Raw genomic sequence first — 25,651 nt, forward strand, 5'->3', positions numbered from 1 at the left:
TTAACTTTCTTTACACAACCCTCTGGTCAATAACCATACTTCTTTCTGTACACAACCCTCTGGTCAACAACCATACTTCTTTCTTTACACAACCCTCTGGTCAACAACTATATTAACACTTCTTCTTTTTACACAACCCTCTGGTCAACAACCATACTTCTTTCTGTACACAACCCTCTGGTCAACAACCATACTTCTTTCTGTACACAACCCTCTGGTCAACAACTATATAAACTTTCTGTACACAACCCTCTGGTCAACAACCATACTTCTTTCTGTACACAACCCTCTGGTCAACAACTATATTCTTTCTGTACACAACCCTCTGGTCAACAACCATACTTCTTTCTGTACACAACCCTCTGGTCAACAACCATACTACACTTTCTTTACACAACCCTCTGGTCAACAACTATATTAACTTCTTTTACACAACCCTCTGGTCAACAACCATATACTTCTTTACACAACCCTCTGGTCAACAACCATACTTCTTTCTTTACACAACCCTCTGGTCAACAACTATATTAACATTTACACAACCCTCTGGTCAACAACCATTAACACTTCTTTACACAACCCTCTGGTCAACAACCATACTTCTTTCTGTACACAACCCTCTGGTCAACAACCATACTTCTTTCTGTACACAACCCTCTGGTCAACAACTATACTTCTTTCTTTACACAACCCTCTGGTCAACAACCATACTTCTTTCTGTACACAACCCTCTGGTCAACAACCATACTTCTTTCTGTACACAACCCTCTGGTCAACAACTATATAAACACTTTCTGTACACAACCCTCTGGTCAACAACCATACTTCTTTCTGTACACAACCCTCTGGTCAACAACATACTTCTTTCTTACACAACCCTCTGGTCAACAACCATACTAACACTTCTTTCTGTACACAACCCTCTGGTCAACAACCATACTTCACTTCTGTACACAACCCTCTGGTCAACAACTATATTAACACTTCTTTCTTTACACAACCCTCTGGTCAACAACCATACTTCTTTCTGTACACAACCCTCTGGTCAACAACCATACTTCTTCTGTACACAACCCTCTGGTCAACAACCATACTAACTTTCTGTACACAACCCTCTGGTCAACAACCATCTTCTTTCTTTACACAACCCTCTGGGGTCAATAACCATACTTCTTTCTGTACACAACCCTCTGGTCAACAACCATACTTCTTTCTTTACACAACCCTCTGGTCAACAACCCTCACAACCCTCTGGGGTCAACAACCATACTTCTTTCTGTACACAACCCTCTGGTCAACAACCATACTTCTTTCTGTACACAACCCTCTGGTCAACAACATATTCTTTCTGTACACAACCCTCTGGTCAACAACCATACTTCTTTCTGTACACAACCCTCTGGTCAACAACCATACTTCTTTCTGTACACAACCCTCTGGTCAACAACCATACTTCTTTCTGTACACAACCCTCTGGTCAACAACCATACTAACTCTTCTGTACACAACCCTCTGGTCAACAACCATACTTCTTTCTGTACACAACCCTCTGGTCAACAACCATACTTCTTTCTGTACACAACCCTCTGGTCAACAACCATACTTCTTTCTGTACACAACCCTCTGGTCAACAACCATACTTCTTTCTGTACACAACCCTCTGGTCAACAACCATACTTCTTTCTGTACACAACCCTCTGGTCAACAACCATACTTCTTTCTGTACACAACCCTCTGGGGTCAACAACCATACTTCTTTCTGTACACAACCCTCTGGTCAACAACCATACTTCTTTCTGTACACAACCCTCTGGTCAACAACCATACTTCTTTCTGTACACAACCCTCTGGTCAACAACCATACTTCTTTCTGTACACAACCCTCTGGTCAACAACCATACTTCTTTCTGTACACAACCCTCTGGGGTCAACAACCATACTTCTTTCTGTACACAACCCTCTGGTCAACAACCATACTTCTTTCTGTACACAACCCTCTGGTCAACAACCATACTTCTTTCTGTACACAACCCTCTGGGGTCAACAACCATACTTCTTTCTGTACACAACCCTCTGGTCAACAACCATACTTCTTTCTGTACACAACCCTCTGGTCAACAACCATACTACTTCTTACACAACCCTCTGGTCAACAACCATATTACACTTCTTACACCCTCTGGGGTCAACAACCATACTTCTTTCTGTACACAACCCTCTGGTCAACAACCATACTTCTTTCTGTACACAACCCTCTGGTCAACAACCATACTTCTTTCTGTACACAACCCTCTGGGGTCAACAACCATACTTCTTTTCTGTACACAACCCTCTGGTCAACAACCATACTTCTTTCTGTACACAACCCTCTGGTCAACAACCATACTTCTTTCTGTACACAACCCTCTGGGGTCAACAACCATACTTCTTTCTGTACACAACCCTCTGGGGTCAACAACCATACTTCTTTCTGTACACAACCCTCTGGGGTCAACAACCATACTTCTTTCTGTACACAACCCTCTGGGGTCAACAACCATACTTCTTTCTGTACACAACCCTCTGGGGTCAACAACCATACTTCTTTCTGTACACAACCCTCTGGGGTCAACAACCATACTTCTTTCTGTACACAACCCTCTGGGGTCAACAACCATACTTCTTTCTGTACACAACCCTCTGGGGTCAACAACCATACTTCTTTCTGTACACAACCCTCTGGTCAACAACCATACTTCTTTCTGTACACAACCCTCTGGGGTCAACAACCATACTTCTTTCTGTACACAACCCTCTGGTCAACAACCATACTTCTTTCTGTACACAACCCTCTGGGGTCAACAACCATACTTCTTTCTGTACACAACCCTCTGGTCAACAACCATACTTCTTTCTGTACACAACCCTCTGGTCAACAACCATACTTCTTTCTGTACACAACCCTCTGGGGTCAACAACCATACTTCTTTCTGTACACAACCCTCTGGTCAACAACCATACTTCTTTCTGTACACAACCCTCTGGTCAACAACCATACTTCTTTCTGTACACAACCCTCTGGGGTCAACAACCATACTTCTTTCTGTACACAACCCTCTGGTCAACAACCATACTTCTTTCTGTACACAACCCTCTGGTCAACAACCATACTTCTTTCTGTACACAACCCTCTGGGGTCAACAACCATACTTCTTTCTGTACACAACCCTCTGGTCAACAACCATACTTCTTTCTGTACACAACCCTCTGGTCAACAACCATACTTCTTTCTGTACACAACCCTCTGGGGTCAACAACCATACTTCTTTCTGTACACAACCCTCTGGGGTCAACAACCATACTTCTTTCTGTACACAACCCTCTGGTCAACAACCATACTTCTTTCTGTACACAACCCTCTGGGGTCAACAACCATACTTCTTTCTGTACACAACCCTCTGGTCAACAACCATACTTCTTTCTGTACACAACCCTCTGGTCAACAACCATACTTCTTTCTGTACACAACCCTCTGGTCAACAACCATACTTCTTTCTGTACACAACCCTCTGGTCAACAACCATACTTCTTTCTGTACACAACCCTCTGGGGTCAACAACCATACTTCTTTCTGTACACAACCCTCTGGGGTCAACAACCATACTTCTTTCTGTACACAACCCTCTGGGGTCAACAACCATACTTCTTTCTGTACACAACCCTCTGGGGTCAACAACCATACTTCTTTCTGTACACAACCCTCTGGTCAACAACCATACTTCTTTCTGTACACAACCCTCTGGTCAACAACCATACTTCTTTCTGTACACAACCCTCTGGGGTCAACAACCATACTTCTTTCTGTACACAACCCTCTGGTCAACAACCATACTTCTTTCTGTACACAACCCTCTGGGGTCAACAACCATACTTCTTTCTGTACACAACCCTCTGGGGTCAACAACCATACTTCTTTCTGTACACAACCCTCTGGGGTCAACAACCATACTTCTTTCTGTACACAACCCTCTGGGGTCAACAACCATACTTCTTCTGTACACAACCCTCTGGGGTCAACAACCATACTTCTTTCTGTACAACCCTCTGGTCAACAACCATACTTCTTTCTGTACACAACCCTCTGGGGTCAACAACCATACTTCTTTCTGTACACAACCCTCTGGGGTCAACAACCATACTTCTTTCTGTACACAACCCTCTGGGGTCAACAACCATACTTCTTTCTGTACACAACCCTCTGGGGTCAACAACCATACTTCTTTCTGTACACAACCCTCTGGGGTCAACAACCATACTTCTTTCTGTACACAACCCTCTGGGGTCAACAACCATACTTCTTTCTGTACACAACCCTCTGGGGTCAACAACCATACTTCTTTCTGTACACAACCCTCTGGTCAACAACCATACTTCTTTCTGTACACAACCCTCTGGGGTCAACAACCATACTTCTTTCTGTACACAACCCTCTGGGGTCAACAACCATACTTCTTTCTGTACACAACCCTCTGGGGTCAACAACCATACTTCTTTTTCTGGGGTACACAACCCTCTGGGGTCAACAACCATACTTCTTTCTGTACACAACCCTCTGGGGTCAACAACCATACTTCTTTCTGTACACAACCCTCTGGTCAACAACCATACTTCTTTCTGTACACAACCCTCTGGGGTCAACAACCATACTTCTTTCTGTACACAACCCTCTGGTCAACAACCATACTTCTTTCTGTACACAACCCTCTGGTCAACAACCATACTTCTTTCTGTACACAACCCTCTGGGGTCAACAACCATACTTCTTTCTGTACACAACCCTCTGGGGTCAACAACCATACTTCTTTCTGTACACAACCCTCTGGGGTCAACAACCATACTTCTTTCTGTACACAACCCTCTGGTCAACAACCATACTTCTTTCTGTACACAACCCTCTGGGGTCAACAACCATACTTCTTTCTGTACACAACCCTCTGGTCAACAACCATACTTCTTTCTGTACACAACCCTCTGGGGTCAACAACCATACTTCTTTCTGTACACAACCCTCTGGTCAACAACCATACTTCTTTCTGTACACAACCCTCTGGGGTCAACAACCATACTTCTTTCTGTACACAACCCTCTGGTCAACAACCATACTTCTTTCTGTACACAACCCTCTGGGGTCAACAACCATACTTCTTTCTGTACAGTACATACAGCTTTGAACAAAACAACACCTTGCAACATGGTGGAATGTCCAACTAGCCTACGGAGGGCCCAGCGGAGTCCTCAACAGATTTCCTGCACCTATCCAGTCCTCTCAGATCAGTGAAATGGATACGGGCTGCAGAATGTTGTACCTACCGTATCCCACATGAGGATATTGATGTTTCTGCTGAAGGAGTTGTTGATGTGCTGGGAAATGTACAGGTTGACAAAGTCACAGAAATGATGGTACATGTTCACCCCTGTGAAAAAGGCACATTCAGGTTTGTCCATCACATCTCAGTACATCTGTTCCTGTGTCACTAGTTCTACACTGTACATAAACAGAATAAGTTATTTGACATTGTACTAAAGGCATGAAGATTGTTCCCACCGGCGTCAAGCTTCATGAATACAGTAGGTTTCTCAATGATGATGTCACAATGCTCTTCATCTGTGGGGTTGAAGTCCAGCTCTGTGTATGCCTGCAGTTCAGCATACCTTGGGAAGGAAAAAGAGTGTGTTTCAGAGAGTTTCATGTATGTGTCATTCATCAATCAATCAAATACTTTTTTTACGAAGTGAAATGTATTTAGAAAGAAGAAACCTTGATATGAATCTGACAGTTCAGGGAGGGGCATAAGGATTCTCTGTGTTGTCTCACCAGGACTGCAGAGGGCTCTTGTGCTCTCCTTCTGCGGCCAGCGCTCGGCTGTTCAGACTGCAACGCCCCCCAATCTCCCCCTCCTGGAGAAAGTCCTCCTTATACCTGCAGAGAAAACACAGGTGTGTCCCACACTTCTTTAATTTGATAATAATTTATTTCATTAGCCTAAGAAAAGTGTCTGCCATATTGCCTATCCTGTCTTTTAGTTCGATGAAGATGAAGGGACAAGCAAATGGAAGAAACAGACCCAAAATAAACCACGGCTAGGGAATTCTTCCCCTGACATGGTCCACAAAGGAAAACAAGGAAACCAGATGGGTCGCTAGACAGGAAGTGTCAACCAAGGTGCACTGACCTCTCATGACCCCTGCGAGGGTTCCTCAGGTCCAGGTACAGATTGGTCGCCCTGCAGAAGCGAGTGTGGCTGGAGCATTTCAGAGATGAATCTCCCTAGAAATAAAATGTAAGCATTTAGCAAATGCCTTTTCTGTTTATCCCTGTGAATCCCCGAGTCCTCTGTGTGCAGCTGCACCGAGGGATGGCAGGGTCTTACAGGATTGGTTGCCTTGCAGAGGGTCTTCATCTCACTGAGGCGCTCCATGACATAACCAAAGTCTGCCTGTTTCCAGAACAGCTCCTGGGCTGCCTCCACTGAGCTAGCCCTAGGGAGGACAAAGAGCTCTGTTAGGCCAAACCAGCTGCAGAAATACATTATGCACATCCACATGTATGACAGGAGCTTGGCACAATATGCTAATGAATAAAAGGAAATGCAGAGAGGGGGATTGTGTTGTACCATCCAGAGTCGATCTTGGTGCAGACAGGATAGCCAAAGCGGTTCTCTGGGGCACAGTTCTTCTCATACCCCCAGCAGGACGACACATCCGGCAGAGCATCCTGTCGTAAAACATGAAGGGTGGGGGAGAGACGCACTAAAGATGTGCTAACACACACTTGCATAGACCATGAAAGTCCACACTAAACAGCTACTTGTACCATCATGATACACATAAAAATATGTGTGTGGTCACTGTCCAAAGCTTTAAATTTGCAATAATCGTAAACTTAAGTTCTTAACATTTTGTCACTCTCTGTCCACAAGACTGGCTGCTTTGAAAATAGATTCACCTTGACAAAAATTCAACTCAGTTCAAGAATTTAAAAGAGCTAATCCCACTCCACAGTTTGAATGACGACACCCAACATGGTACGATACCCAACATAATAACACAGTGATAATAACACAGTGATAACAACACAATAACACAGTGATAACAACACAATAACACAGTGATAACAACACAATAACACAGTGATAATAACAGAAATAATAACAGTGATAATAACACAATAACACAGTGATAATAACAGAAATAATAACAGTGATAATAACACAATAACACAGTGATAATAACAGAAATAATAACAGTGATAATAACACAATAACACAGTGATAATAACACAATAACACAGTGATAACACAATAACACAGTGATAACACAATAACACAGTGATAATAACACAATAACACAGTGATAATAACACAATAACACAGTGATGATAACACAATAACACAGTGATAATAACACAATAACACAGTGATAATAACACAATAACACAGTGATAACACAATAACACAGTGATAACACAATAACACAGTGATAATAACACAATAACACAGTGATAATAACAGAAATAACACAGTGATAATAACACAGTGATAATAACAGAAATAATAACAGTGATAATAACACAATAACACAGTGATAACAACACAATAACACAGTGATAACAACACAGTGATAATAACACAATAACACAGTGATAATAACAGAAATAATAACAGTGATAATAACACAATAACACAGTGATAATAACAGAAATAATAACAGTGATAATAACACAATAACACTGATAATAACACAATAACACAGTGATAATAACACAATAACACAGTGATAATAACACAATAACACAGTGATAATAACACAGTGATAATAACAGAAATAACAACAGTGATAATAACACAATAACACAGTGATAATAACACAATAACATAGTGATAATAACACAATAACACAGTGATAATAACACAATAACAGTGATAATAACACAATAACAGTGATAACACAATAACAGTGATAATAAAACAGTGATAATAACACAGTGATAATAACACAATAACACAGTGATAATAACACAATAACACAGTGATAACACAATAACACAGTGATAATAACACAATAACAGTGATAATAACACAATAACACAGTGATAATAACACAATAACAGTGATAATAACACAATAACAGTGATAATAACACAATAACAGTGATAATAACACAATAACAGTGATAATAAAACAGTAGCTCACCCTGTACTATTAAAAACAATGAAAGTGCAGTTCTTACTTTAAAAGGGCAGAGTGGGTCCTCTCGACAAAGCCTGGCCACTCTCTTGTTAGTGTGGAGGAAGTAGGGGATATGGTGCTGTGGCAGCGCGAGGCTGCTGTAGTGGAGTGGTGGTTTGTGGCTGGTGTTCTCAGCCTCCTCGGCAGCTACCACAGTGTAAGTACAGACCATGACCAGTGCTACCAACAGCAGCATAGTCAGTCCCACAGAAACACATGGGAGAGTTGCCTTGGCTTACCTCACAGCACAACCCAAACTCTGTGGAAAGAGAGAGAGAAAGAGATGGGAGAGTTGCCTTGGCTTACCTCACAGCACAACCCAAACTCTGTGGAAAGAGAGAGAGAAAGAGATGGGAGAGTTGCCTTGGCTTACGTCACAGCACAACCCAAACTCTGTGGAAAGAGAGAGAGAAAGAGATGGGAGAGTTGCCTTGGCTTACCTCACAGCACAACCCAAACTCTGTGGAAAGAGAGAGAAAGAGATGGGAGAGTCGCCTTGGCTTACCTCACAGCACAACCCAAACTATGTGGAAAGAGAGAAAGAGATGGGAGAGTCGCCTTGGCTTACCTCACAGCACAACCCAAACTCTGTGGAAAGAGAGAGAGAAAGAGATGGGAGAGTCGCCTTGGCTTACCTCACAGCACAACCCAAACTCTGTGGAAAGAGAGAGAGAAAGAGATGGGAGAGTCGCCTTGGCTTACCTCACAGCACAACCCAAACTCTGTGGAAAGAGAGAGAGAAAGAGATGGGAGAGTCGCCTTGGCTTACCTCACAGCACAACCCAAACTCTGTGGAAAGAGAGAGAGAAAGAGATGGGAGAGTTGCCTTGGCTTACCTCACAGCACAACCCAAACTCTGTGGAAAGAGAGAGAGAAAGAGATGGGAGAGTTGCCTTGGCTTACCTCACAGCACAACCCAAACTCTGTGGAAAGAGAGAAAGAGATGGGAGAGTTGCCTTGGCTTACCTCACAGCACAACCCAAACTCTGTGGAAAGAGAGAGAGAAAGAGATGGGAGAGTTGCCTTGGCTTACCTCACAGCACAACCCAAACTCTGTGGAAAGAGAGAGAGAAAGAGATGGGAGAGTTGCCTTGGCTTACCTCACAGCACAACCCAAACTCTGTGGAGAGAGAGAGAGAAAGAGATGGGAGATTTGCCTTGGCTTACCTCACAGCACAACCCAAACTCTGTGGAAAGAGAGACAGAGAAAGAGATGGGGAAAGAAAGTGCAATAGAGGCAGATACACTGTAATCTAGGATAGAGATGTATACTGCAGTTTACAAGCGTGTGGGTATAGACCATAGTGTGGGAACCTGCCGAGGCGGATCTGAACTCCATATAGGAGAGGTCCTAGTGAAGGAAACATTAGTGACCCTTTTCCTACCATTGTTTGAGAAAACAAGTGCGGGACCTGTATGACATGTGACCCATGAGAACACAGCTACCAAAAAAGGTCAGACTAGAAGAATATCCATATAACATCATCATATTATATTCCCATGCTTCTGTGCTTGCCCTGGGGAGAAAAAAACTTAATGGTGGAAAATGTGTTTGTTGATGCATATGCTGACACAACCATAAACTGCTGAGCAAAGCAAAACGTTAAATACAGTATACACTTGCCTAGCCTGCTTTACACACCCGCTGAGAGACTTTTTCTTTTATTGGTGGAACAATGAGCCAAATGTCTGAGATGCTTTTGAGTCCGTGGGAAAATGCCATAAGGCTTCAAAACATAAAGATGCTCAAGTTGTTAGTGGGCTATATGTAAGTTCAGAGCCTTGAATAATAACACCAACAAGCTATATGTGGGATAACATAACTACGACATCCGTTTCTGAAGCTATTAAGTTAACCGTCTAGACTTCTCTTAGGGAGTGTCGCTGGCCGTCTATTGTACCTAAGTAATACATTGCGCATCCAGAACACAATCGTTTTGTTGAATGCTACAATGTAAACCACACCATAAACTATACGGCGCAGTGACACATTGTATCCGATTTTAACTAGTTACCCAGTTACAATATAATTATCTGTAGTTTACAGGAAGGGAACGAATATCTCCGCTCGTTAACAAGTTGCACCGATATTATTAATACACTCACTTTGCAAAACGCCCCTAAAATGTCTGGACTAGAATATTTATTTGCATTGCTGGACAAATCATCATCGCTGTGCTCCCGCTACGCAGACATCGACAGCTTGCAACCTTCTTGGTGGCACCGCTTTTGCTGGTACACCGTACAATTGACTGCAATCCGAGTAAAAAGGGTGACAGCGAAAGTATAGAACCAGAAAACTTCGAAAAACTACTTATCGGAAATAGAAACATTATGTGGTCGATCGGTAAATTAAACTACACATGAAAGCTGGCGCTTACCTTCTGCAAACAAAAGTGTATGCTCCAGGTCGCCATAACACCGGAAACCTTACACCGGCATGCAGTATATTATTAGTCACAAGGTGGAGTTGTAGGATGTAGGGAGCTGTTTTTGCCTAACAATTCTGCAACAATACATTTTAAAAATCACATCAAGAATAAATCCCCACCCCAATAAATGTTTATTTACAGACTCTACATTTTAGACCCGAGAATCTTGTAAATCAACAGTGTTTCTAACTTCATGTCTATGCCCCATGTGTGATTTGTGAAGAAACCTGTAAACTATTGACTACATACCACTGTGCAATATTCTTTCTTTTTGATACATTTGTTATAACAGTTAATTGTTTGAATTTGGACAGAAACACAGCAAGGGAAAGACCAAACATTTTAGAGTAAACATCAATCTTATACCATTATCTATGTTAACATGAGATTAAATAGCTTTCTTTTTAAATTAAAGAAAATGCCTCAGATATCTGCAGATTACCCTTGCCTTGCCTCAACACAGCATCACTTTCAATTCTACAGATGTCCTAGTCCACTGATACACACCAAGGGCAAGGTTTGGTTGTCTACACGTGACAACCTCTGAAGCAAATGCAAACAAGCAATATATAAAATCTTTACTCTTTCTGTTCTTTCATCCTAAAGTAAGATGTACAGTTTTCAGAAACATACACACTGATGACAATTAGGATGCTGGGGTCAAGGGGATTGAGACTGTCAATATAACTTGATAGTCCATTCTGAATCATCCCACTACACAGAAAGTGAAAAAGGAAGCCAGTTGATCACAATAAAGGACAATGACATCTAAAACAATCTATTTAACAGGCTGTTGGGTTATGAATCAATGCAAAGGAACTAGTAAATGATGAATGTAGAATATTAATTGTGACTATCCTTCATATCTGTACATGTTAAGATATTGATTTGTTACCCATCATTTCCCACTTAAATAGTTTGATTCTAATTGTTAAAATAATATGACAGATTTTCAAATGTCCCTTCCTTTGGAGACAGTGATGGAAAACCTAAAGAAAACTATAACTGTTCTGTAATCAGAAATAAAAAGGTGCATTAACTCTTCTTTTCCCATCCTTTACAGTAAATGCACTTCTACAAAAAAACGGTTTATTGTATCTGTGTATGGTCTGGATGTTAGATGGAACAGTCTACTTCTGGTTCTTGAGCAGTTCGTCAATCTGGGTTTTGAACATGTTCTTGACGTCCTCCAGGTCGAGTCTCAGCTCCTCTGCCTCCTCAGCCTTCTCTCCATACATCTGGAGGATGGTGTTGTGTCTCTGCTCCAGCTCCTACAATAGTCAGTCGCACAACACAGGCTCAGAGGACAACACTAGATCTATATAGTCACAAAAGGGTTTACTAATGGACTTTACCTTTCCTTTATCTGTGCCTAGATGGTCACACATCTCTGCCCAGTAACTCATCTTGTGAGATGTCAGTTTTCACATAACATCTTGGTTTTTAATTAAAGAATCACAACAAGGATTGACCTTAATATGATTACAATGGCTTAGTGGCACTTGTATTTCACTGGCTTAGTGGCACTTGTATTTCACTGGCTTAGTGGCACTTGTGTGAACTGATCCTCTCCTCACCTGAAGTTGTACTTTCAGTGTGGGGATCTCCTTCACACTGTCCTCCATCTCCTCATTCTGATTGGTCAATCTGACCATCTCCTCCGCCATGGACGAGCGAGTCCTCTCCAGACTAGCGATCTCCAGCTAAGGCAGAAAGAGATGAGAGAGGGAGGGAGACGAGAAGCAAGAGGTAATATCCTGGCAAGCATTGTTTTTCAACAACAGTATATTTGTAAATCACTTCATTGAAAACCAGAAGGCATTTAAAGAAATGCATGTAGGACACTTCCAATGGCAGTCCTCAAAGCAAGGTGTCAGACAGGCAGCTGGTACCTGTAGCTGTGCTATCTCTCCCTCTCGGAGTTTGAGCTGGGATTGCAGGTTCTCTATGATGCTGGAGCCTCCACTGAGCCGAGCCGCCTCATACAGGTTGGTCCCACTCATAGACATCGTCATCGTCCCCAATGAGTGACCCAGAGAGTCCTCCTGACGAAATTCAAAACAGGTCTGTCTTGTTAACCATCCAACCTCAAACGAACCAAATATGCAAACTAGTTAGGATTTGGCCCTTTGTCATATGTTCCCTATTCATCTTATTTAGCTGCATGTAATAAACAAAAAAAACAGAACTTTCTAGGTCACCATCCCAAATACAGGGCTAGAAATGGAAGTCTGGCTGTGGTAAGTACCTGGGAGAAGGAGGAGTGCAGGCCGGCGTGGTCTACCCCACTGATGGAGCTGGAACGGGACAGGGAGGGGGTGGATGAGGCTGGGGGCTCACCCACAGAGTGAACCAATACCTTCCGCTCCTAATGACAGAGAAACATCATATACATCAGGCCAGTCTCACTCCACACAGATTGATTTAAGTACAGACACACATGGCTGGTCATTGATATAGAACTTACATTGATAAATAGATCTACCTTTTCCTTCAGGGCCTCTTGTGCTAGGTAGCATTTCTTCTTCTCTTGCTCCACCTTCATTTTCTCCATCTCCAGCTGATTGGTCAGGAGGAGCTGGCGGGAGGAACAGAGAAGGTTACAGTTGTGTAAGAAGTGTTGTGCCATTACTGCAGGGTGAGTAGGGCAGGGGAGGGAACATACCTTCTCCTTCTTGGCCTCCTCCTGTGTTCGAGTGTGCTCTCCCCTCAGATTCTCCAGCTCCACATGCTCCCTACACCATAAGGATGACAGGAAATGGCCATTAATGGAAAGGCTCCAAAGCTTTGTAATGGATAGCTGCTAGGTCCAACTTAAGGAAAGTAAAGGCAACTGACTACTATGCAACAGTTATAGTCTCACAAAACCTATGAAAAAAGCCCCCCAGTACCTGCTGCTGTCATCCTCCAGTTTCTCCCGCCTGGTCTTCTCTGCGTCCAGCTGACCGTGGAGACGCCCTTTCTCTTGTCGAAGCAGGGAATTCTGGGACTCCAGTGAGACCAGCTGGGCCTTAATAGCCATGAGCTCCTCAGTTGCTGCACGCTCCTTTTCCACGGCAACAGCCAGCTGGGCCTGTGCTTCCACTGTTGAGTTAAAGGGTGGGAGGTTAAAGGAATTACATATAAAACATATATATATATTTTTTTAAATAGGAACAATCGGTTGTCCAGAGGAGACTCTTAAAAAGCTTGTTACAAACTAGAGTAACTTTTGAGAGTAACCTAGTCGATCTGAGATGCTCTTCTCCAGTTTCTCCCATGATGCCGTCTGGCCCCCCAGCGAGGCCTGCAGGTTCTCGATCTGTCTGAGCAGCGGCCGCGTTGCAGAGGTAACACTCTGACTCAGCTCTTGGTTCCTGGTCTCCGCCCCCTGCAGTCTCTATGGAGACAACCAGCAAACACATCAGTGTGTGACCTTTGACCCCTAACACAAGCACAGCTTCCCCTTACAGACAACTCCAAAGAAGTCATGAGTGTCTCTTACCTGCTGCACGTCACTGATCTCCTCCCTCAGGTAGTCTTCTTTCCTGGCCTGCTGCTGTTCAGCCCTCTGCAGAGCCAGCCGCAGATCAGCCACCTGGTTGACCAGAGCATCCTGCTGCATGCGGGCCTCCTCCTGGGCCTTCACCAGGGCCAGAGCCAGCTCCTCCTTGGCCTGGGTCTCCCTGCTCAAAGCAGCCTCCTGGGCCTCGCTGGCATGGCTTGCCTTGGCTTTGTGCAGTGTAGCCAGTTCCCTGAGATCACAGACACACATTTACATTTTAGTCATTTAGCAGACGCTCTTATCAACAGTGACTTAAAGGAGCGATTCGGGTGACTTGCTAATCGATAGATTTTTCACTAGTGCGCTCGGGGATTCGAACCAGCGACCTTTCAATTACTGGCCCAACGCTCTTAACTTCTGGCTACCTTCCGCCACATTACACTGACTTGGATATACTGTATGAGTTGGTGCTTCTGTGACCGTCTTTACCCGGCAGAACGTTATGTCTTTGTGGCTTTTCAAAATGACAAGCACATTGCACGTCTGAAGCAGGAGTAAGAAAAGTAGGGTGGAGTGAGTTATTATGTCACCAGTGCGAGTTATACTAGTAGAGTGGAGTACAGAATGTATCCTCACTTGTAGGAGTTGTCGAGGGCAGCCTGCAGGCTCCTGTTGTTTTCCAGGAGCTCCTCTGAGTCACTCTGGAGTTTGGTCATGTCCTTCTCCTGGCGCTCCACCACCACGTTCAGCTTCTTAATGTTGTCCCTGTGCTGCTTCTCCACTTCCTCCTTCTCATCCAGAACCTTCAGACACATATACAGCCAGGCAGGGTTAAATACCAAATGGGCTTTCAGGATCAGGATACACTTCTGATGACTACTGAAGTAATGTGATTGTTCAATAAAATCCTTAAAATTAAAAATATATACACTACCGTTCAAAAGGTTGGGGTCACTTAGAAATGTCCTTGTTTTTGAAAAAAAAGCACATTTTGATGTCCATTAACATAACATCAAATTGACCAGAAATACAGTGTAAACATTGCTCATGTTGTAAACAGACGCCTCACAAGTCCTCAAATGGCAGCTTCATTAAGTAGTACCTGCAAAACACCAGTCTCAACATCAACAGTGAAGAGGCGACTCCGGGATGCTGGCCTTCTAGGCAGAGTTCCTCTGTCCAGTGTGTGTTCTTTTGCCCATCTAATCTTCTCTTTTTATTGTCCAGTCTGAGATATGGCTTTTTCTTTGACACTCTGCCTAGAAGGCCAGCATCCCGGAGTCACCTCTTCACTGTTGACGTTGAGACTGGTGTTTTGCGGGTATTATTTAATGAAGCTGCCAGTTGAGGACTTGTGAGGCGTCTGTTTCTCAAACTAGACACTCATGTACATATTCTCTTGCTCAGTTGAGCACCGGGTCCTCCCACTCCTCTTTCTATTCTGGTTAGAGTCCGTTTGCGCTGTTCTGTGAAGGGAGTAGTACACAGAGTTGTACGATATCTTCAGTTTCTTGGCAATTTCTCACATGGAATAGTCTTCATTTCTCAGAACAAGAATAGACTGATGAGTTTCAGACAAAAGTTGTTTGTTTCTGGCCATTTTGAGCCTGTAATTAAACCCACAAATGCTGATGCTCCAGGAACTCAACAAGTCTAAAGAAGGCCAGTTTTATTGCTTCTTTAAATCAGAACAACAATTTTCAGCTGCGCTAACATAATTGCAAAAGGGTTTTCTAATGATCATTTAGCCTTTTAAAATGATAAACTTGGATTAGCTAACACACCATGTCATTGGAACACAGGAGTGATGGTTGCTGATAACGGGCCTATGTAGATATTCTATACAAAAAATCTGCCGTTTCCAGCTATAGACATTTACAACATTAACAATGTCTACACTGTATTTCTGATCAATTTGATGTTATTTTAAATGGCCAAAAATGTGCTTTTCTTCCAAAAACAAGGACATTTCTAAGTGACCCCAAACTTTTCAACAGTAGTGTATATTTCCACTGACCTGCTGTAGGTGTTTGAGCTCTTCCTCCTGATCTTTCAGCTTCTTGTTCTGTTTGGTGATTTTGGTCTCGCTCTCCTTCTCCTTCACACGCAGCTTCTTGATGATGTTGGAGTGCTGCAGCTGCTGCTTGGACAGCTTCTCACCCTCCTCCAGCAGTTCGCGGATCTGCTCCTCCTTCTCTCTGATGATCTCCATAGTCTCGTTGGAGTTCAGTCTGGTGGACAGCTCTTCCCTCATCCCCTTTATCTCCTCCGGAGGAAACATAACAGTAAAATAGGCTGGAGAGGCTTTGTGCATAATGTGACTATCATGGTCACTAATTTTCAGTTATTTGACTCAATGATCTTAAATCAATTCTTATGGGGGTAGAGTAACCAGGGACAGTAATACATGACACAGACAGAGATATCGGTTTGTGTTTTACCTTCTTGGCAATATCCCTCTCCTTGCACGCTAGCTGGGCTTTCCTCTCTGTGTCTGCGATGCGCTGGGTGAACTCCTCCTTCAGAGACTGCACACTGGAACTCTCCTCCTTAAGACCTATCACCTCACTGCAACACACAGAGACTTCTCAGTCTCTTAAAGGACCATCCTTATCTATAGACTATACTTCACCATAGACACAACCACAACCAAGAGGACAAATTGGCCGACAAACTATTTGCTATTTACTTTACCATTCATGTATAGATGGGTTAGCTGTTTAGAAACAAAACGGACACATGCGAAACTATGGGGCAAAACAGACATGGTTGGCTTAGATTGTTGACAACATGTAACCTATATTTCATCTCCAAATGTTAATTGAAAGCAAATACATTTGCACAATTAGCACTAGTCTCTCACATACATTATTACAGTTGTTGGTTAGTTTGCTAGTACATTTTGGCCATATTAGCATTGACATGAAAATCAGTCAAAATAAGACAAGATAAAAACTAGCTGAAACAAGACACCTGCGATTCCCCACATGGCAGATTCTTGTCATTATTGCTAGCTATCTGACCGTTCAGAATCATAACAAAGCACAGCTTCAGGCTTTGTGCATCATTTTTGTAAATTTGTCAGCCAACCCGTCTATAGAGCATGCTGAGTGTACAAAGCATTAGGAACACCTACTTTTTCCATGACAAAGACTGACCAGGTGAAAGCTATGATCCCTTACTGATGTCAGTTGTTAAATCCACTTAAATCAGTGTAGATGAAGAGGAGAAGACAAGTTAAATAAGGATTTTTAAACCTTGAGACAATTGAGACATGGATTGTGTATGTATGCCATTCAGAGGGTGAATTGGCAAGACAAAATATTTAAGTGCCCTTGAACAGGGTATGGTAGCAGGTGACAGTCACAACGGTTTGAGTGTGTCAAGAACTGCAACGCTGCTGGGTTTTTCACGCTCAATAGTTTCCTGTGTGTATCAACAACGGTCCACCACCCAAAGGACGTCCAGCCAACATGACACAGCTGTGGGAAGCATTAGAGTCAACATGGGCCAGCATCCCTGTGGAACGCTTGACACCTTATTGAGTCCATGCCCCCCCCACGAGGCTGTTCTGAGGGCAAAAGGGGGTGTAACTTAATATTAGGAAAGTCTTCCTAATGTTTTGTAAACTCAGTCTATTTCCATAGGTGTGTTTGGAGATTGCTTCTTTCTGCTCTTACAATGCATTTAAGAAATGGGTTTTAAACATTGTCAGGATCTTTATACTCACTCTTTAAGGTTGTCACACTCCTCCTCCAGCCTGGCTTTGTCTTTGCTGACTGACAGCAGCTGTAACTCCCTCTTCTCAAGGCGGCTTGACAGCTCATCAATTACCTACAAAGAAATGATTTTCCACAAACCACCGCATTGAAAACACTGATAAGGCACCTTAATAAATTATTAGTACTTAAATCATGTCTCACAGTCTCCATCAAATGGGTTGTTCAAATTGAGGTGCACATTGTTTAATTCATGATGGTTTGGGAGAATGCATCTTATCCACAGTGACTATTTACTTTGGCATGTGAACAGGATTGTCCAACCAGGTGTTTTACTATTCTGCTCTCCAGGCGTTGGTATTTAAAAAAGGGGACACACCAACTCATGCACACACAAGCAGTTCATTAAAAAGTGTTGTTACAAGTCACAAAGGTCATGTTCTGAACAGGTGTGTTACCTTTTGAAGCTCCAGAATCTGACATGTTGACACCCCTCTTTTCTCTTCTGTTATTGGTGGGGGCAACTGTTCCTCATGGTCAGGGGTGGGACCTGACAGCGTGACGTCCGCCTCTGATTCCTGTTCTATTAGGTCCTCAGGCTGCTCGCTGTTAACAGGTGTGGCACTGCGACCACTCTCCTCCATCTCATTCTCATCCAGAGACTGATCCTTCATTGTTTCTGTTAGCCCCTCTTCATCTTCTTCTTCCTCCTCCTGCTGCTTCTCCTCCTCCTCTTCCCGTTCCTGTGCAGTGGTTGCCACTCTGACAGGCGGAGAAGGCGTGGGCCCTGCGGTGACAGATGCCAGTGTCCGGCTCCCTGGGATCTCATCATCAGAATTGACTTCGCTGACACTGCGGCTGTCCAGGGACTGCATGCTGAACGAGTCGATGCGCTCAAAGGCATCTGAGGAGGATCCACAGCTCTCGGTCAGCTTGGGGTAGTCCTCCAAGCGGGGGAAGTCCCCACAGGCAGAGGCTGAGAGAAGCTGGAAGGAGCCCTGCATCAGGTGGAGGCCTGCTTTGGCCTCTGCTATCTCCTGCCTGGAACTGGCTGAACTCTCACTCTGTACACTCTCATGGTCCAAAACCTCAATATCACTGGTGGTGGAGGTGCCTGAGGAGAAGGCGCTGACAGGAGGGGAGGGGGTGTTGCTCTGTCTGTCCTCCGATTTAGGGGAGGGTGTGTCACTCTGCCTGTCCCCCGCTTTGGGGTCTTTGGCCTCCAATAAGATTTCCCTAGGGGGTGTGGGAGGAGATGGATTGAAGGGGGGCTCTAGTTCAGTGTTGACGGTGGGTTCAGAGATGTGATCATCATAATCATGTTGGGTTTCTGAGGGAGTAAATGGTTGTTCGGTTCGTGCATCCTCAGAAACAGCAGTTGTATCATCCACAGTTGATTCTATCCAGCTCTCACTGATTAGTGGACTGTCAGTGTCATCAGGAGAATCACCCTGAGCCAGGACTGGAGGCTCTGGTGTCTGAACGAGAACAATTTCAGAGGAAGACCATAGACTTGAGGACTCAGTCAGGACAGCCTGGTTCTCAGTAGCTTGCTGGTCTTCCAGTCTGTTGGTCTCTGTCAGGCCTGTCTTGTGAGGGTCCACGTGGTCCTTGTCCTCCTCATCCTTCTCCTGTGGTCGCCTGAGGGACTTGGTGGGCGGCACAGAGACGACCTGAGTGTCCATGACACCCTGGAGCTCTCCTGAGGGCAGAAAAGCACTGAAGAAGTTCTCTGTTTCATCCACAACCATGCGGGTGACAGGGGTCGTGATGGCCTCAGATGATGGGGGGAGAGTCGTGGTGCATTCCTCCGGGGGAGAGTCCCATTGTGTCATCCCCCATCCACCACTCAATGGAGTCTTCCCTGGTAGATCTAACGTGAAAACCCTTGTTGGTTAATGTCGAGAAGATAAGGTCATATAAACTCCAAAGCATATCACATATTAGCTGTATTGGGTAGAGTACATTATACACCTCGTTATGACTACCTTCCTTATCAATATGACTAGTGTCTTGCTTCCATTGGTAATCACATCAATTCATAAGTAATGTTCAAACGAAAAAGGTTGTATAATGTTGACCCCAAAACAACAGTACACTGACATGCTAAGCTAGCTAGTTAGATAACGTTATTTTACCTACCGTCATAAGGCATTACCACTGTGTCACCCCATTCGTCTTCTTTAATGTCCAGTACTCGGTCGATGGACTTCTGAGCTGTTGTCAAAGCTTGTTTGGCAAAGCTTGACAGTTGGGTAGAACTGAACCAACTCATAGCGGTCTATTGCTAGCTAGCTAACGTTAGTGACCAGGTTAGCTAGCTAGGAGTATGCACTTTCAAATGAGGTTAGCTAACAATATAGTTGACTTATGACAATCTCGATCTAGTATAGCTAAGTTATGTTTCTCCAAAAAAGGAAATACTAAGCAGCGAGTTGTCTAACTTGGCTACCTAGCTAACGTTAGCTAACAACAATCAGGCAAACCTTTCATCGATCCACGTCAAAGAATACTCCATAGAGAAAGCTCGGTAATCCATAAAGTGCAATGAAACGCCTTGCCTCAATCATGACATGTTTAAATGTTATGCTGCTTCATGAACCGTCTTTTGCCTGCACCGTCGATTTGTTTTGGTATTTTTGGCGACTGGCTAGCTGAGCTAGGTACTTCCAGTCCACGTAGCAGCAACCACCCACACGTGACGTCATGATACAGTCTGATGAAGTGGAGGCTCTTGTCTGAAAGGCCCACACGCGTTTCTCGAAGGAAGAATGATTCCTGGGTAACTCTGTTGACATTAACCAAACTGGAACTGTGAGTACTACCAAGAGTACAGTTAATGTAATGCCACGAATAAATGTACCGTTCGAACTACAACTGATGAACGCTTGCCAACTAAAAAAGGAAGTAAATAGATGTGTTATACTGTTAACCACCGCTACCTCAGCTGAGGGTAGTTTTCCGTCGGAGTAATCCTTTCAAGGTTCACTGTTTGTTTTATTCTTCACATTACTACTTGTGTTATCTAATTTGTGTTCTTTCTTTTTTTTATGCAGGAGTTCGTTTTCAATTCACTCAATATCGTTAGTCTGAATGCTAGGGGTTTGAGAAATCTTACAAAAAGGAACGTTTTATTTTTATATTGTAAACGCAGTAACGCAGATTTTGTCCTTCAGGAAACTCATTCGGGTGAAAATTATTTGACATTTTGGAAATCACAACGGGGAGATATTTCCTATTTCAGTCATGGATCAAATCATTCTGCCGGTGTTTTGACACTTATTCACAAGTTTAAAGGTGACGTTCTAGAATCCACATTTTCACAAGATGGGAGTTGGGTCGTAGTAACTGTTCAACTTGACAATGCTTTTTTCATCATCTGTAATGTGTACGGACATAACTCACGTGCTCCAAATAAGACCATTTTTACCCAACTTAACAGGAAAGTACAGGATTTAAGTAACAAATACTCAGTATTTTCTAATTATTTTAGGGGATTTTAATGAAGCCCTCAAAATAGCAATATTATCACCACATTATACAAGGATCTCTGTGTTGAGGATGCCTGGCATTATTTCAATCCGGATACAAAGGGTTATACCTGGACTTGGGTCATGGAAGTAGATGGGAATTTTTCAAATAAAGGCAGTGGTAGCCATTAAACGCACTAAAGAGCTGATGCACTGAAAGAACCTTAGAGAAAAAGAGATGATGAGCAAGCTTGACAGTTTTCTGAAGAAGAGTCTGTATTCAAGTCTTTACAACTAGAATTAGAACAGCTTTACACGGATCTGGTAAAGGGTGCCTTTGTAAGGTCAAGAGCAAAATTGATTGGAGAGGGGGAAAGAAACACTAGTTACTTTTTTGCACTTGAAAAGAGAAACTACAAAAAAGTATATAACTACACTCAAAATTAACAAAGTTTTTATGCAAAGATCCCATTAAAATATCATAATTTGTAAATTCCTTTTATGAAAACCTTTACAGCTCTCAATTTCAGGAAGATGGTTGTGGAACATTCAGAATTATGTCAGTTTGTGATTCACCTGTGGCAATTGAAGAAATAGAGAGGCTCTGAATTCAATGAAAAAGGGGAAATCGCCTGGCCCTGATGGCCTGTCAGTTGAATTCTACAGACAGTTTTGGGAGTTACTAGAAGACATGATTTTTTTATGTTTCAAGATTGCATTAAAAGTGGGGAAATGGTCTCCACTATGAAACAGGGCTTTATTTAATTTATTCTGAAGCCCTATAAAGACATGCGTCTCATTGACAATTGGAGACCAATTACTTTATTAAATATTGATTGCTCTGCTTTATGCCAGAAGATTAAAGAAAGGAATAGATACCATTATAAGCGAGACTCAAACAGGATTTATGAAGGGCCGTCACATAAGCTCTAACATTCGTTTAGTCTTGGACCTTATAGATTATTCAGATATAATTGACTCCGATGCGGTTGTCTTATTTTTGGATTTCTGTAAAGCCTTTGACACAATTGAACATGAATTTCTCTTTAGGTCTCTTAAAACTTTTTGGATTTGGTGAAAATGTTATCAAAGTAATTTGCATGTTTTACAAAGATATAAATTGTTCTATGTTACTAAACTTGAATACTTCCAAAAGATTCAGGGAGGGTTTGGCCGGTAGGGATATCCTTCTCTCATCGCGCACCAGTGACTCCTGTGGCGGGCTGTGCGCAGTGCGCGCTAACCAAGGTTTCCAGGTGCACAGTGTTTCCTCCGGCACATTGGTGCGGCTGGCTTCCGGGTTGGATGTGCACTGTGTTAAGAAGCAGTGCGGCTTGGTTGGGTTGTGTATCGCAGGACGCATGACTTTCAACCTTCGTCTCTCCCGAGCCCGTACGGGAGTTGTAGCGATGAGACAAGATAGTAGCTACTAAAAACAATTGGATACCACGAAATTGGGGAGAAAAAGGGGTCAAATTCAACAGAAATAGAAAATATTCCTGTAAAGGACTGTGTTAAATATTTAGGAACACATCTGTCAATAAAACACTTAGTCAGACAACATTTGAATTTCTCTCCTAAAATTAAGAAATCCAAAAATATATTTACACTTGGAGAGTACTTCTGTCCAAGGCAGAGTCTTGTTTTGTCTTGTTTTGCGTACTTCTCATTATCGTTAATGATCCATCTACTTGTAAAGAGATCAATAAGACCTTTTTTGACTTCATCTGGAAAAATAAATCTCACAAACTAAAAAAGTCAGTCCTTTCTAACAAAAGAGCTGAAGGCGGTCTGGAAGTGTTGGATTTTGTTGACATAAATAACACTTTCAAGATCAACTGGTTGAAAAGATGTTTGATCAGTACTGATTCAATATGTTATTTCATTCCAAATAATGTGTTTAATAAGTTGGGAGGTCATCAATTTTTACTGAAATGTAATTGTAGTAATTAAATTAAAAATTACTTGCTAAAAAAAACAGCTTCTATCTCAAGACCATCAGACTGCTAAACAGAAAATCAAATCAAATTTTGTTTGTCACACACACCGAATACAACAGGTGTAGATCTTACAGTGAAATGCTTACTTACAAGCCCTTAACCAATAAAGCAGTTTTAAGAAAATGATATTCTTGTTAAGGGCTTGTAAGTAAGCATTTCACTGTAAGATCTACACCTGTTGTATTCGGCGTGTGTGACAAATAAAATTTGATTTGATTTTCTGTTTAACAGTCTGATGGTCTTGAGATAGAAGCTGTTTTTCAGTCTCTCAGTCCCAGCTTTGATGCACTTGTATTGACCTCGCCTTCTGGATGGTAAAGGGGTGAACAGGCAGTGGCTCGGGTGGTTGTTGTCCTTGATGATCTTTTTGGCCTTCCTGTGACATTGGGTGCTATAGGTGTCCTGGAGGGCAGGTAGTTTGCCCCGGGTGATGCGTTGTGCAGACTGCACCCCCCTCTGGAGAGCCTTGCAGTTGAGGGTGGTGCAGTTGCTGTACCAGGCGGTGGGGGGCAACAAGATGCTCTCAATTGTGCATCTATAAAAGCTTGTTAGGGATTTCGGTGACTTGCCAAATTTCATCAACCTCCTGAGGCGCTGTTACACCTTCGTCACCACACTGTCTGTGTGGGTGGACCGTTTCAGTTTGTCTGTGATGTGTACGCCAAGGAACTTAACTGTTCACCTTCTCCACTACTGTCCCTTCAATGTGGATGGGGGGAGCTCCCTCTGCTGTTTCCTGAAGTCCACGATCATCTCTTCTGTTTTGTTAACGTGGAAGGTTGTTTTCCTGACACCACACTCTTGAGTGCTCTCATCTCCTCCTTGTAGGCCGTCTCGTCGTTGTTGGTAATCAAGCCCACTACTGTTGTCGTCTGCAAACTTGGTGATTGAGTTGGAGGTGTGCATGGCCACGCAGTCATGGGTGAACAGGTAGTACAGGAGGGAGCTGAGCACGCACCCTTGTGTGGCCCCAGTGTTGAGGATCAGCGAAGTGGAGATGTAGTTTCCTACTTTCACCACCTGGGGGTGGCCCTTTAGGAAGTCCAGGACCCAATTGCACAGGGTGGGGTTGAGACCCAAGGCCTCCAGCTTAATGATGAGATTGGAGGGTACTATGGTGTGAAATGCTGAGTCAATGAACAGCATTCTTACATAGGTTTTCCTCTTGTCCAGATGGGATTGTGCAGTGTGATGGCGATTCCCCTCTAGGGGCGGTATGTAAGCTGAAGTGGGTCTAGGGTGGCAGGTAAGGAACACATTTGAACATGATGGATATGCAACAAGGAAAACCATTTACCCACTCAGGCCTGAAGTCTCAGTCATACATTTCCCAAGACTTTCCTCTTCAAACTCCACTTTACCTCATAGAACTCATGTTCTCCCCAACATCAAGCACCAGACGTCGCTGTCATTACATTGCCAACAGAATACAGGGGATTTGACATGACAACGAAACTAGAAGTTTTACCGTGTATTTAATTGAAAATATGTAAGTCAATGCATTTCATCTCCAGTTCTCTGACAGACTTGTAGACACACAGATATGTTTTGTGTAGGAAAACATTTATTCCTGTTATGTCTGGGTGTGTGAAACCCAATGAAGGAATTCCTGTAACGAAATCAAAAACATTAAAGAACTCACAAAAAACTGTAAAAGAAGAAAGTTTGTTTAAGTATGGTCCTGTTCTCTTTTCTCCAGTGCAAGAGAGCTTGTGAGGTTGCAGTGCATATAACATAGAGCTATCACTAACAATTCCAGATATGAAATATGACAGTGGAGGAGTTTGGCTTTCCAGAATCAAATGTGTAGATAGACTTGTCTTAACTTGGCTGCAGGCTGAACAGTTCCCTTGACATTTGAAATAAATAGTGGAATTAGATAAATGTATTACCAGGTACCTTTCATCATAGTATTCTTAACCAGAAAGATGTAAACAGAACCTACCTTTCGCTGTGGTGTACAGACCATCAACGTCATTAAACAAACACCATGTTGTTCAGAGGAATGTAGGCACTTCAGACAAAGCAGAAAGTCGTGAAGTTGTCGTGAAATGCATATTCACTTACATGTACATATGGACTTGTCTAGTGATAATCAGCCATTGAAAACTCATATTGATGCTATTTTGAAGACATCCGTGGCACAAGCAGCTAAAATGGAGGGGGAAAGCAGTTATCAAATCTATTTATTGAAAGCAAACACAGAAGGTCCTATCACAACCTGGTTGCAGAGCGTCTCAATTCCAGAATACACATGTAATGCTGTCTGTTTAAACCAG

The 25,651-nt window shown here is 43.0% G+C and overlaps 2 protein-coding genes across 7 annotated transcripts in view; both read right to left on the reverse strand.

The window, feature by feature from the left end:
- Positions 1-10,707, reverse strand: part of eogt (EGF domain-specific O-linked N-acetylglucosamine (GlcNAc) transferase) — a 42,378-nt gene extending 31,671 nt beyond the window's left edge. The window contains exons 1-8 of one of the 4 annotated variants that reach the window (XM_029683624.2): positions 10,649-10,707; positions 8,269-8,526; positions 6,654-6,754; positions 6,411-6,519; positions 6,213-6,307; positions 5,855-5,959; positions 5,585-5,691; positions 5,350-5,453 (exon numbers count right to left, since the gene is read on the reverse strand). In XM_029683624.2, coding sequence (XP_029539484.2) covers positions 5,350-5,453; positions 5,585-5,691; positions 5,855-5,959; positions 6,213-6,307; positions 6,411-6,519; positions 6,654-6,754; positions 8,269-8,463 — 816 coding nt within the window. In that variant the 5' untranslated portion in view covers positions 8,464-8,526; positions 10,649-10,707. Of the gene's footprint in view, positions 1-5,349; positions 5,454-5,584; positions 5,692-5,854; positions 5,960-6,212; positions 6,308-6,410; positions 6,520-6,653; positions 6,755-8,268; positions 9,330-10,648 lie in introns of those variants that run through there. The other 3 variants (XM_065001909.1, XM_065001910.1, XM_065001908.1) reach the window with 3 other exon arrangements.
- A 100-nt stretch (positions 10,708-10,807) lies between these two features.
- Positions 10,808-20,787, reverse strand: tmf1 (TATA element modulatory factor 1). 3 transcript variants are annotated; one of them, XM_029683622.2, is made up of 15 exons: positions 20,045-20,787; positions 18,361-19,775; positions 17,914-18,017; positions 16,625-16,751; positions 16,201-16,446; positions 14,820-14,986; positions 14,184-14,433; positions 13,922-14,078; positions 13,591-13,783; positions 13,365-13,434; positions 13,167-13,277; positions 12,948-13,067; positions 12,592-12,744; positions 12,277-12,402; positions 10,808-11,970 (listed from the first exon to the last, which is right to left on the reverse strand). In XM_029683622.2, the coding sequence occupies exons 1-15, from the start codon at positions 20,175-20,177 to the stop codon at positions 11,830-11,832; spliced, it is 3,513 nt and encodes a 1,170-aa protein (XP_029539482.2). In that variant the 5' UTR covers positions 20,178-20,787; the 3' UTR covers positions 10,808-11,829. The 3 variants fall into 3 exon arrangements, with proteins under 3 accessions (XP_029539482.2, XP_029539480.2, XP_029539483.2); XM_029683620.2 differs by having other exon boundaries at positions 16,201-16,449; positions 20,045-20,786; XM_029683623.2 differs by having other exon boundaries at positions 13,185-13,277; positions 16,201-16,449; positions 20,045-20,785.
- Positions 20,788-25,651: the final 4,864 nt, after the last annotated feature.

The sequence above is a fragment of the Oncorhynchus nerka genome, linkage group LG15 (assembly GCF_034236695.1).
Source record: "Oncorhynchus nerka isolate Pitt River linkage group LG15, Oner_Uvic_2.0, whole genome shotgun sequence".
Classification (NCBI taxonomy): domain Eukaryota; kingdom Metazoa; phylum Chordata; class Actinopteri; order Salmoniformes; family Salmonidae; genus Oncorhynchus; species Oncorhynchus nerka.

Coding starts and splice junctions, on each gene's coding strand:
- tmf1 (XM_029683620.2), bottom strand. CDS start 20,177: ATGAGTTGGTTCAGTTCTACCCAACTGTCAAGCTTTGCCAAACAAGCT. Junction 13,435..13,590: donor CTGGAGGATGACAGCAGCAG/GTACTGGGGGGC, acceptor CTTATGGTGTAG/GGAGCATGTGGAGCTGGAGA. Junction 12,745..12,947: donor TGCACTCCTCCTTCTCCCAG/GTACTTACCACA, acceptor GAATTTCGTCAG/GAGGACTCTCTGGGTCACTC.